General features: G+C 31.4%; 1 protein-coding gene across 1 annotated transcript in view; it reads right to left on the bottom strand.

Annotated features, from left to right (window-relative positions):
* The window catches only part of LOC132746301 (uncharacterized), a 31,042-nt gene extending 18,469 nt beyond the window's left edge, over positions 1-12,573 (bottom strand). The window contains exons 1-8 of the mRNA XM_060735408.1: positions 12,327-12,573; positions 10,137-10,175; positions 8,883-9,101; positions 7,628-7,706; positions 5,257-5,399; positions 4,488-4,736; positions 2,660-2,806; positions 1,571-1,750 (exon numbers count right to left, since the gene is read on the bottom strand). Of these exons, the coding sequence (XP_060591391.1) occupies positions 1,571-1,750; positions 2,660-2,806; positions 4,488-4,736; positions 5,257-5,399; positions 7,628-7,706; positions 8,883-9,101; positions 10,137-10,152 (1,033 nt within the window). The 5' untranslated portion in view covers positions 10,153-10,175; positions 12,327-12,573. The remainder of the gene's footprint in view (positions 1-1,570; positions 1,751-2,659; positions 2,807-4,487; positions 4,737-5,256; positions 5,400-7,627; positions 7,707-8,882; positions 9,102-10,136; positions 10,176-12,326) is intronic.
* Positions 12,574-13,311: the final 738 nt, after the last annotated feature.

Genomic DNA, 13,311 nt, shown 5'->3' with positions numbered 1-13,311 from the left:
ATGCATGCCGTCCAAAAACTGCAGCTTCGCAAAAAATGGTTGAAAAAGGTAAGGATTTGATTGCTACTGATGCAAGATTTACAAATAGGTATATAGCTAAATGTGTTGGTATCTCTGTAGGAGCCGCTCATACAATTCTCAGATATGATTTAAAAATGAGAAGTGCAAGATGGATACCCCATCTCCTTATAAAAGGGCAAAAACATGTGTTAAAACAGTTCCCTAAACTAAACGATCAATCTTTCGCATTTACCATCACTGGCGATGAAACATAGGCTTATTTTATTAGCACAAGCGAAATATGCATAACATTGTATGGGCAACGAAAGGAAGTCAAAGATCTTGCATAGCAAACGCATCATGAGCGTAAAAATGTCATGTATGCAATTTTCATTACCAATCAAGGTCCTGCTATTCAAATAACCTTTCCGAAGGGCAAATCTGAAAATGCCAAGTTTTACAAAGGCAAGGTCTTTCATGAATTAAATAAATATTTCAAAAACCAGCAACTGGTCTCCGTGGTGATAGACTGAAGATGACAATGTTTCGTCACACAAAACAGCCATCGTACGAGAATATCCGAAACAGGAAAAGGTTGCCTCCTTATTCGCCAGATCTTGCTTCCAGTGACATTTTCTTATTTCCGAGGCTAAAAAACACCTTACTGCAAGAAAATATCAAACACGAAAAAACTATCGGTTCGGCTATTTTCCAGTATCTGAACAGTATTCCTCAAAAACATTATGAAAACGCATTTAAAAACTGAATTAAAAGACTAAAACTTTGTAAATCACATGGTGGTGAGTATGTTTAAGGATTGAGATACTTATCTTGGCACTGTTTGTTAAGCTTTCTTGACAATTGTCCCAGTTGCATTTATATTTGAACACCCCTTGTACACGTTGGCAATATATTTGGATGTGTTAAAGTTATGATGGACACATGGTGTCAACATTTTATACATCTCAATTTTTTTTTCGATACTTGTTATTAATGTGAAAGAAATAACATAATTACAGATGAACTTTTCTTGTGATTTTTAAAATGGTAGAAATCTATTTCATCTAACAGACGTCATTGGCAATAATGTTGCGTTTCTTTGCACTATAATTCTAACATACCTGCTAATTTATGTTCCAAAACATTATACAGAAGTATTTTATTGGGCGAAAAGTCTTCTACGTCCATGAACAGGCTCAATCAAACCGAGCCTGCAACATTTTCAATTTTGCCGTGTTGGGCTTTCTTTAGGGATTCTGTCTTTATCTATTTTCTAATTAAGTCAATTAATAACTATTTCATTCACGCCAACCTCTAATGTGGTAAAACGTTTACGAATATAATGAATCAGCACGTAAAGAACAATTTATTTCTGATGTCTTGCTTTTTAGGCAATTGAATGAAATATGAGTTATCCTTAAAATTAATGATAATTCACCCATAGTTTTTCCTTTTTACCATTTAATCACTTTAAATTTACTTTGAAGGATTCAGCTAATCACTTATTACAATTTTACGGGATACACAGATGTGCAATGATATAACAAAACTTTAGGAAGGCTCATGTTACCTGCATTACTTCGCAAACAGTCAATTTCATCAGATGCATCTAAACAGTCTATTACAGTATCACATTTTGCAGCTATGGAAATCCATTCCTTACTTCCACATTGGAAATAGGATCCTTCTCCTATCCGTCTGACAGGAAAAATTGTCGGGAACAATTCAACGTCCTGCACAATGTCATGTTCTAAATAGTAGTAAATGATGAAATAGATATGCTTTGTTATTATTTGAATGACCTAGATTAACTTTTCAAACATATTCGTCAACACAGTTTGAGTTAAAGTTTCTTGTGTGTTCTTCAGTATCTTATACTATTATGTCAGTGTATAAAGAAATACGTGTACAAAACAACAACAACAAAACATTAAAAAAACAAAACAAATAAAACAGCATCATGTCATTGTTTTTCAATGAGTTAATTAAGTTTGAAATGGATATCACATAGAAGATTGATATGTGATTTTACAATGACTGTTTAAATAACTTTAAATTAAATTAAGAGCTTTTACATTTGGTGTTTTATTCGAAAAAATTCATGAAACTTCGCCTGTAAATCAAATTCAGGTAGTCACTTATTAAACTTCTATATCGTGCATTTTTATTGTTTCTTTCTCTTTTTTTTTATAAAACTTTGTTATTCAAAACATCTATAAAACAGTTTTAAATAAGTTTTTTTTTAATGCCGCAGTGTTTGATTCCCCCATTAATTATATTTGAGCTATATTTACGAGTATTATAACACAAATATTAAAACCGATAGTTTTAAATAAGCGAAATACCAAAACAAATTATTACATGTAATACCGTTATATGTTATCCATGTAAAAATAACGTTTCTTTCTGCATTATCATCTTTTCAAATACAAAAGTTTATCGTAAATTCTATAATGAAGTGAAGTTTTTTTTTATTCAATACATCCAATAGTTTACTATAGAGAATTACTTTCAATAGTAATCAATTTCAATCTTGCATGTTTCACACAAAAATAATTATGAAGAATCTGAATAAGAAAAAGTGCATATAACATTACGTATTTTTAAAACATCACGCATGATAAATACAAAAAATTCTGATTAATAATGTAGTTCCTACCGTTCATAGTGCAATTCATTTCATCGGTTTTGTCTTCACAATGGAACGTTTTATCACATTTATTCACCAGTGGTATAAGGCGTCCCGTAGAGTTGCATGAAAAATGATCACCAAAACGCTCCGTTATCACAGACACGGAATCGGCTTCTTGATACATTATAAACATGGGTGAAATGGTTTGTTAATGTTTGAAAGATACAGTTTAATAATAATCATTTGTTTCTTAAAATCAAATCACACTTTTTATTTAATTTAAATATATATTCAAATTGTAGAGAGAGAGAGAGAGAGGGAGAGAGAGAGAGAATCGAATTGAACATAATTGTGTTAGACTTTGTGTGACATCATTGTGCATTATGAAGACTAAAACATACATATTTTGCAAATAACAAGATGTTTTGATCTAATCATGCAAAACAGAAACTGAATTCTACGGTAAGATAAAATGTTTATGTCCGTTCCAAACTATACGTTATGTGGTTTAATTGAATTGATTAATGTGTTTTTCCTCACACGAGAGTGAATCTATATGTAATGGAATATGAAGAATACCTTCTAGTCTAGCTTGGTGAACTTGAGGTTACGCATTTGCTTTCAAGTGATACCAAAATCAAGCCTGTAATCAACCGATTAAGAATTATATTCTTATTTAAATAAAACCTTACACGAGTAACTTCACGTTAAATGGCTGGTAAACTAATAAATTTTTAAAGTGCGGAGAGGGCTTACATGCAACCTCGGGCATAACTGGGAAAATCTGCTATAAAATCAATCTGACTTAAGTTCAGATCGACTTATTTCTTACATGTAGATCTGATAAACAACCTAAGTTTTTATCATTCAGATTCGGATTTCCGTGTTTGCTAATTTTAGCCATCAAATTAAATCGTTCGTTACAATAGGAATAAGAAATGGTGAATTATGTTGTTGAAAGTGTAGTGATTACAGAGTAGGCCATTCAGTCACTTTATATTCAGTTTACTATTATCAGACTAGGGAACACATATAAGTCGTTCCATATCAAACTTACTTACAATAGTTAATTATGTTCATTGACGACGCCATGTTTAGTCCAGCGTAATATCTTCAAGTCGTGATGATAACCTTCTCGATATTTGTTTTTCAGCGTTTAAAATAGAAACAGAGTCGCTTTCAAAATTATGAAAGTTTGCCGATAATTGACTGTTTGTAGAAGTCACTCCGTATTTGGAGATGGTCTGATCTAAATGCGGAGCGTTATTAAGAGCTGATTTTAACCAGATTGACATGAAATCTAATAAAAATGGGCACAAATTAATCTAAGATGCCTGTAAATATGTAACAAAAAGTTACAGCCAAAATTAATAAAGTCAATTGTCTCCTTGACAAAGATGCTAGGCTTTCATTTACCCTGATAACCATATCACAAGTATATAAAAAAGGTCAACTCATACGATTCTGAGAAATAGACGAGTAACTGCCGGACAGATACTTCTTGGAACGAGTTATATGCGCTTAAAAAAAAACTGACATTGTTTTTTTTATATTTTTTTTGCAATTGTAACAATTAAATTTGGCCAACCAATTTGTTAGTCGCATTGCGAAGCGATTTACAAGTGTCATCGATACAAGTGTAGAAATGGATCATGTTGAAATATATATCCAAAGCGGACCAATTGAAACATTTTAAAATTGGATTAAACATCAGAAACGTTGTTTTACCGTAGAAGATAATTTCGAAGGGTAAAATAATAAAAAAATAAAATATGTGTTCTTTTGTTAAAATGTTTGATCATATTGCATTACATATTGACCCATTCTCGTTTATGTTATCCCTAGCAATACGTACGTGAGAAGAAGCATGGCTCCCACGATATCACAGTGTCATTCACATTGCAACCAAATATTCCAGAGTCAGAGGTATCTTCACACAAATCAGAATTTATGTTAAATAAATTCCTGTCTTTATCAACTACCAAATGGTTATTTTCTGTTACATTACTCCATCTTTGACAAGCCTTTCCAGAGTAGGAGTAATTGATTTTAATTTTGTTTTTCTTTGACAACGAGTTGCACATTCCTTTGTTAAAAACGTTTACTGGAGAAGAAAGACAAAAGTTGCATTTTAAATAGGAGTAGTCTGGACAAGCTTCCATGTAGCTGGCAACACAATGATAATTAACACCCTTTTCATTCAAGGACCATAACTCAGCCAACATTATTCAAGCAGTATGAATGTTAGTATATCTATAGTATGAGATAGTGAGCATATTTCTTTTATAAGAATGCGTCACTTTTCTTTCGTACCTATTTGTTTTACCAATACATAACTTTTTTACGAATATTTCATTTCTGGAATGCATGCACATTTCTTTTACCAAAATGTTAGTAAAATGCGTGACCATTTATTCAACAAAAATGTACAAATCTATTTTTTAATGAAGACAAAGCTCTTTTTTCAATTTCACAGATTGTGAACACATTCATTTAAGTCAAATATGTGCTTATGTCTATCAGAATGTCTGCATATCTTTTCCATTTTTTCGACTTGCATTAAAAAAAACATTATAGAAAGTTGAAAAAGATTTGTGCTGGAGTATCAACATAAAAGATATTACATTTTGCGTTTTCTTCTTCAGTCTGGCAGATGAAATAGTCTGCAAGTTCATTTTTACAATCTTCTGTCTCCCATGTTCTGTCCATATTGAATGACCGGAAGTTTGTCCGAGTGCAGTCTCCAACTGATGGCTGACCAAATGTCCTGAATTTTTTTTTGAAAAATCTTAAAATCAATGTTATGGGATGTAATTTAAACATCAATAAATTAAACATCGACTGTCAAAGCTAATTACCTAATCAAAATATTTATGAATAAAAAGTAAATAAGATAAAATATAATAACATCTTTCCTCTTTGCTATAAAACCTTTAACCCGAAGTTGGGGTTACATTGAGAGATGTAAGTCCAGTGTAGCATTGTCTGGTGAGTATGACGGATAACGAACTACATTGATCTCATATGTCTAACCTGTCAGTGGTATGACGCATTTTTCTGGTGGAATGTTTCATTCTAGATGTTGTTGTACAGGGATGGGCACTTTTTGAAAAATGTGTTTGGGAGGTCAAGAAGTAATGCCTGTTTTTACACAATCAATATCTGTTTGTTCTTGTTTCAAAGTAATAGAGCAGGCATCGCCTATGGTGTTCAAACAGGTCCGAAATGTGCTGTTACTTTCAACAATACAAAGAAATGTCTTGGTGGCTACAATTCGAACCTGTTTTTCTTCTTCCATTTAGAACCAAACGAGCGCTCACATTCGAATTTGATATTTTCTAAAGATCAGTTAGCATCCACTAATCGCTAATTTTACTTATCACATTCTACTCAGACACTTCTCTCATTGTGTTACGGACATCTCCCTCAATAACCTTTTTTGTTTTCTAACGTTATGCGTTTTAAGTCTAAAATCACACAATTGCAAAAAAAAAGGCTTCTCAAAACACCGCTGTATCTGTTAGTTCATTTAAGTTTCTTGTGACTGCTGGACTGCACACCGAACTTCATCACAATTTTTCTTCTTCTGACGCCGTCATTTTCAATAAGTTCACTATTCAAAATTGCGCCATATCAAAGAAATGACATGTTTAAATTTTGAATCTTCTTAAATAACGTTAAACTGTCGCTGCTGTAAGACGATACATTTCAGCACTTAACGTTTACATGACAGAAATATTGTTTTGTTGAGCACGCAGATGCGTTTATTTGAGTTGAGCAGTTTATGCACGCATCGAACATAAGTGATACACAAACTAGGACTATTTAGGAGGCTAATATTACATATATTTAGATTAAACTTGAAATTTTTAACCGGCTATAAAAATGTTTCAAGTTCTGAACAAAAATATTATACATACGTAATATTCCTTAATAATTCTTATTTGTCTGCGATAACATGCATGCAGTAAAAGCTTCCTTTTCAAAATGATCACAACTACACCAACTCGACGTCAAACCATAATGTCCCCACCTATATTATGTTAAAAATTCTGGAAACAAACTGATCCCTCGGAAGCATTAATCACAACAAAATAACATAAGAATTGCAGACTCGGTTTGATTGAGTCTGTACATGAGGGATAATGCATAAGTGCAACATCCCTCACGCCCCCTAGCACCGGTTTGAGCGGTACTCAATTCTCAACACTTTATAGTGTTGGCATCAATGATCCCGAAGGACCAGAAAATATAACAACACTGAAGTAAAGTACGGGGCAACTTTTAAGTTGCTTTATGCATATGTTGCAACACGGTAAATATGTCTAATTTAGGAAGCATTTCTCATATAATTCACATTCAGAAATGACATTCAAGCATGGAAAGCTGTGGCTGAAATTACCAACTAATAAATATATCTCGAGATGGTCTAAAAACAAAATTTGTATAGTAAATAAATAAATAAATAAATAAGATATAACTGATTGATAATCATGAATTTTATGAAATTTTCATGCATTGCTGAGTACATTACTGACTTCTTTTGGATAAGCACACTGATACATCAGTTTTAGAGATTAAGTTTAATAAGAGAATCAATATTGTTCTCAACCATATCTTATTAATTCGTTTTGTACACCACACTATTCCAGCTTTGTTGCCAAATTAAAAAATGATATGTATTATGTTCTCTTAAAAATGAAGATGAGGCTAGATGGGGTGCGATATGGACTTTATATGAACGTTTGAAACTCTAAAAATAATAACAAAGCTAAACAGAGTGTTATATAGACTTTATATTGACCTTGTGGACACTGAAATTCAAATCAAAGCTAAATTGATAAGATTGGACCAATAATATTTTTTACTGGAACATCACATGGTGTAAATACAGAAAATGGATACGTTATATTTTATAACGCGCAAAATAAAAAAATAGTACATGCTTGTTGATTATATCACTCCTCAAAATGTAAATGCTTCAATGTTACCTACCATGCAGTGAAAGTGACTTCATGACTGTTTACCCAATAAAATCTATTCTTTTTATCCGTATCAATGCTCCGCGATAACCCTAAAACAAATATTTTATATATTAATTTTAAAATGTTAGCAATTATATCAGATCAATATGATGTCAGTGCATCTCTTTCCTAAAATATATACAAATGATTTTGTTTAATTCATCAAACCCCGTGACGCCCCACCTATTCTCTATCTGAAAGGAAATTTAAGATTATACATATCAACGTAATAAGTAGCTTATCAAGTAAAACTGTTATCTTTGAAACTTTAAGGTTTTCATTGAAGAATTCATTGAAGAAGCACAAAATTGGAGATTTTAAATTTTGCTTATTTCGAAAGGCGTAGGATGATAACCAAGCAGGTAGTTTATCCTATAATACGGAGAGTTGACAGGAAATTCTTTTGAAATGGTCATTAATAGTGCGTAGATCTTGGTCTTTTAAATAGAAATGACCAATGTTTGTTAGTTTGTCTGGTTTTATGGCGCACTAAAAAACAGCAAAGGTTGCCGAAAAAGGAAAGATGAGGTTAGCTTACTTTGGGTGTTAGAAACTTTCACACAACAATAGGGGTCCTAACCCCCTCACCTGCTGGTAGTAAGACATGCATAGACTCCAGATATTCGAACTCATTAAGTCGCCTTTGCGGAATACACGGTGATAAAATGTGATGACTGCAATTCTAACGACTCAATCATTAAAGTTTTCAACCCTTCAGCCACAAAGGTCTGAGCGAAATATTATAAGGTTTGAATTGGGTAATAAATTAATAAATTCAGTAATTATTCCCAATTTAAAACAAATTTCTAGAAACAGAATAATTTGTTTATTCTTTTAATTTAATTTTGGAATCACATGTATTTGCACCCAATAAAATAGGGATATACCGAATCTCTAAAGAACGTTCAAAACAACAAAACAGAAAATGTTGCAGGCTCAGCTTGATTGAGCCTGTCCAAAAAGCCTTTTCTATCTTAAAGAAATCAACATTATGTCCCTCATGCGTGTGAAATGAAAATTGATTCGCATATGTGCTTGTGGTTAAAACAATTTTGATAATTTCAATTGTTATGAAAAACTGAAAAATAAATGTGTTCATTATAAGAAAGAAAAACATCTTTGTTCAGCTTGAAAACCGATCTTTGTGAATAGTATTACTTCTAACGTTTAACATGCTTTTGAATTACTTCAAAACAAAAACTAATAGTAATAGCTTTAACACTCACCTATGTGTGCCTTGAAACTTAAATGTTTTGAGTCATATTTGTCAATTCTTTGATCGTCGTATCTTTGTTCTCGAAGAAGGTAATTTATATATTTCAATTCTTTTTGTGATTGTATTGTTATAAGATGCTCATTTCGTGACCAGCAGGCAGATCTTGCGTCATACCAAGATATTGATGATTTAAATACAGTGTAGCGCTTTCTGAATTTCTTCGAACGAACTGTAAATTTCGAAACTTCATTATTTTTTTTATCCAGTTTCCTTTGCTCTAGTATCATTTTTTTCTTTTCTTAAAAAGTATGAAAGAAAATTCATCATTATTGACGTTATCAAAATCAGAAGATACCTTAAAATGTATTACTGTACCATGCGATTTTTTGATGACAGTAAATATCACACGTATTACGACACTTAATATTTTCCCCAGTAGCTTTATTATCAAGGCATAAATGTGTTTAACTTTAAGCAAAGGAGAGGTATTGCCTTAATGTCTAAGTCAAATTTGTTTTTAGTCATACATGTCAACAAAATATATCATTTAAAGAATTCTTAGAAATAAATAAACACACTTTGTAAGACTTTAGCTAGGATACGTTTATGATAATAAGATTTTCATTCATATTTATTTTCACATAATAGAATTTGTCTATAGATACTTGCAATAATAATATTTAATATCAGTTCTAAATCACAGGAGTTAAGCTTATATTAGTAACTTTAGAGAGCCAGAAAATATACGTATTTCTTTATAAATGATCGGCTTTTGCTACAGGCACAATATGCTCCGAAACGAATACATTTTGCCTTCTTTAATTCTTATTTCTGAGTTTTATTACATTAAAAATGTTAGGTGCTTATCACGTGAGGATATTAGCACTGAATGTGAAATACTTTTGTCATTCGAATAAACAAAAAAATAAATCAAAGTAGAATTTAAGCTTCCGTACACAATACTAAATTACTATATTGGTCTTATTGCAATAAAGCAACAGAAGCAAAAGATAAATCAGGTTGTTGGAAAATAAGTTGTTTTTTAAAACCTAAAACAGGACACCAAAATAAAAATTCTTTAAGAATAGAAAATAACAAAATATATGATGGACATTGAATGCTATACAGACCAAACAAAATCTAAGTATTATTGTGATCATGAACAATGTAATTATAAAATACAATTAAGTAAAAACCCTGATGACATTTATAAAGCGAAGATGAGTGTTCGTTTTCAGATTTATGAATAATGGCAATTGTTTACCTTGTGTAGCCCTCATCGATTTTTGCAGAGAAATGACATCTAAAAAAAGCACCATTTTAATCAGCATTTTATCACATAATAATCTATAAAACATACTTTATGGATTTTTACAGAAATCGTCGTTCTTTTTTGTGATAACAAAAACGTAGTTTTTCCATTTGGTTATAAACTGTTTCGGGTTTTATACTCTATACACCATTTATTTGTATTGTAGCAAAAGAAAACGAAACATGTGTTTTAAAAAGTCACGTTCACCTGTAAGAAAACATCAACAACAAACAATGTAGCATCAGGGCAATCCAGTATCATAGAGAAAATAAGAATTCATAAAGAATGTCCAAAACGGTAAAAACTGAAAATGTTGCAGGCTCGGTTTGATTGAGCCTCTTCATGGACGGAACTGTCAAGTGCAAACAACCGTCCACACCCCTAGCATCGGTTAAAGCAGAACATGAAATGGCAAAATTTTGAACTAAAAACAACAACAGCAACAAAATATCTTTATAGGAAAAAATCGCATAATTTTCAATATCATTTTCTTTATAAAATTCGATACAACACACAATATAATGCATATCCATTTTCAACCCATTTCTGGAAGATATAAAAGAGGCATCACATAATTTTGTTACAATTTCATTTTATGGTATATGTTTAAATGTTTAATAAATTTTGGTTTCATTTTCTAAAACATGAATGTTTCTACCTAATCCGTCATCAGTTCTCAGAATTTGGGGCAGACCGCTTTAGTAACTACACACAATAGAGATATTTCTGAGCAAATTTTACGCGTTCTGTTACATATGGACCATAAGGAATGGCATTTACGCGTCACATTGAAGGTTCCATGATAACCGTCGTATGAACACATCTGCGCTTGTTTCTAAATTCAAAATTTCACCATGTTTAAATGTTGAATTCTGCTGTAGGGGGCGTGGACGGTGGTTTGCACTTGGCAGTACCGTCCATAAACAGGCTTAATTCATATCTACACTTCACATCCCTTCCCTTATTTTGTTTAGTTAATCTAATGTCTTAGGGTGGAAAGTTTTGGCGGTATCTGATGTATAATGTGTCTTGGGGTAAATTGTCTGCAATCACCGGCGATGTGCAGCTCTCCAATCATTATTTTTGCTAAGTGACATTTTAAGTGTCTATCATTCAAAATCGATTTTAAATAGACTTCAATTCTTGTACGAAAAGGATGTGCTGAACAGGCAAATTTATTCATTATTATACGGCCGTTTCGATTCTTATTTCATGTCGGTCAATGAACATCAAAAGCATTTTTAAACGTTCGACTTTTATCTGTCTTGTAACTTATATGTATATTTATCTTTATTTTTATCATATATAAATGTATAATACAACAACATACTAAAGTTTTTAAATCATGATGTAATTGAGAGGAATTCATTCTCGTCGTACACTTTTGTACTCAATAATTTTGTACCAAATAAGGGACAATTAACTTGATTATTTAAAATCAGTAAAATGTCTTTGATTATCTTAATTGATCATATGCAGTTGATTGAATTTGATATTAATTCCAAATTTTACTATTGTAAAGTAATAGATATGAATTTTCAACACCATATTTAAATCACTTATTGTTACTGAAATATGTAACGACGTTTTCCTATCATCTTTTAATATACCTTTAAGGTAAAGTTACTAACAAAATGTGTTTTCCCGTGTACTTATGTAATACAAGGGTTGTCGCTAATGACATTTTATTGCTTTTGTCGGAAAAACTGAGTGAAATTTGACAAGGTAATTCAGTTGAAATATACAGCAAACTGAATCATAGCTTCAACTATTTTGAACTATTAGATAAGAAAGGAAGAAGACACACAGAGCATACAAAATTTCATTTCTAATCATTTAAAAAATATAGATCATGTTTACTGTAAATTTGAAATTTATAATGCATAAAACTCATAAAAATATAGATCATTCGTTTCTTTGAGGCTAAACACCTGTATGCATTTTGTTAAAACTGTTTAAATTGAACTTAACAGTTAATGTATACAATATCAAAACTAAGACTCACACGCCTGTATAACAGTATCACGATATTCATAATTATACTTTGTAAAACATTATAAAACGATTGATATATTTTGACATGAGAAATATTTTTATATTTTGACTTTATAATACATAAATTTATTTACAAGAATTACTCACATGGATACAGGAAAGTTTCTGTATCCGTCCATTTTTCTAACGTAAAACTTTTTGTCCTGTATTGCAGCCTAAAACCTTCCCGTCCTAAAAACTTTTTTCTGGGTTCATCATATCTTCGAAACACAATATGGATATAATTTTCCTCCGAGTAGACGATCTTCGGAGGTTTATTTGCGTTGCAGTATTCTTTTTCACCATTTCTTTCAATTATTGCGAATTTTGAGCGAATTTCAGATTTTCCTAGGATTTTAAATATACAACACTGTTAAACAATTAAGAACAAGTGACAGACAAGAGATAAGAGGTATCAGGGATGACATTAAGAACTACTGCCAGAGGCCGTCCAAAGGGGTTTAACAGTTAAAAATGTTGACCGGTCAACATTTCATTTTATCATTGTGCACGCACAGGATTTGAGCGGTTCCATTAAACTGTTGTAAATAAGAAATAAAATTTTATAAAAGGCAATAGGTAATACTTGCTTTTATTAAACACGTTGTTAAACTGTTATAATACAAGTATATGTAATAGGCTTTCAACGATGTCCAAGAAAAACTGACAAATAAATACCATATTTTTCAAAGAAATACTTTAATGAAACTGATAATGTATTATCTAACATGTCTAGAGGATATTTGTTTATTTTGCAAACGAGATTGAAATATATTTCACTGAGTGAGAACTAAATGCAATACTTTCACGAGTGACGTAGCCACGAGTGAAACTATGATAGATGGTGTTCACGAATGAAATATGTTTCAATCTTATATATAAAAACAAATAAATCTTTCTTTTTATTTCATGTTTTATAAGTATTTTCGTACTGATTTTGCCCCGCAACGTAGCGCATTCTCCTTTATGACGTCATCACATAATGACGTAACATCATTATTTTTGAAATATAGTTGTTACAATTTTTAACGACTTTCTTTCAACTTTATTTTCCTTAAGAAGCAAACATTTACGTATTACGGAACTTATTTAT

The sequence above is a fragment of the Ruditapes philippinarum genome, unplaced genomic scaffold (genome assembly GCF_026571515.1).
Source record: "Ruditapes philippinarum isolate M1 unplaced genomic scaffold, ASM2657151v2 ctg10217_1_1_1_1, whole genome shotgun sequence".
Taxonomy (NCBI): Eukaryota; Metazoa; Mollusca; class Bivalvia; order Venerida; family Veneridae; genus Ruditapes; species Ruditapes philippinarum.
This window is presented reverse-complemented; position numbering and strand designations above follow the sequence as displayed.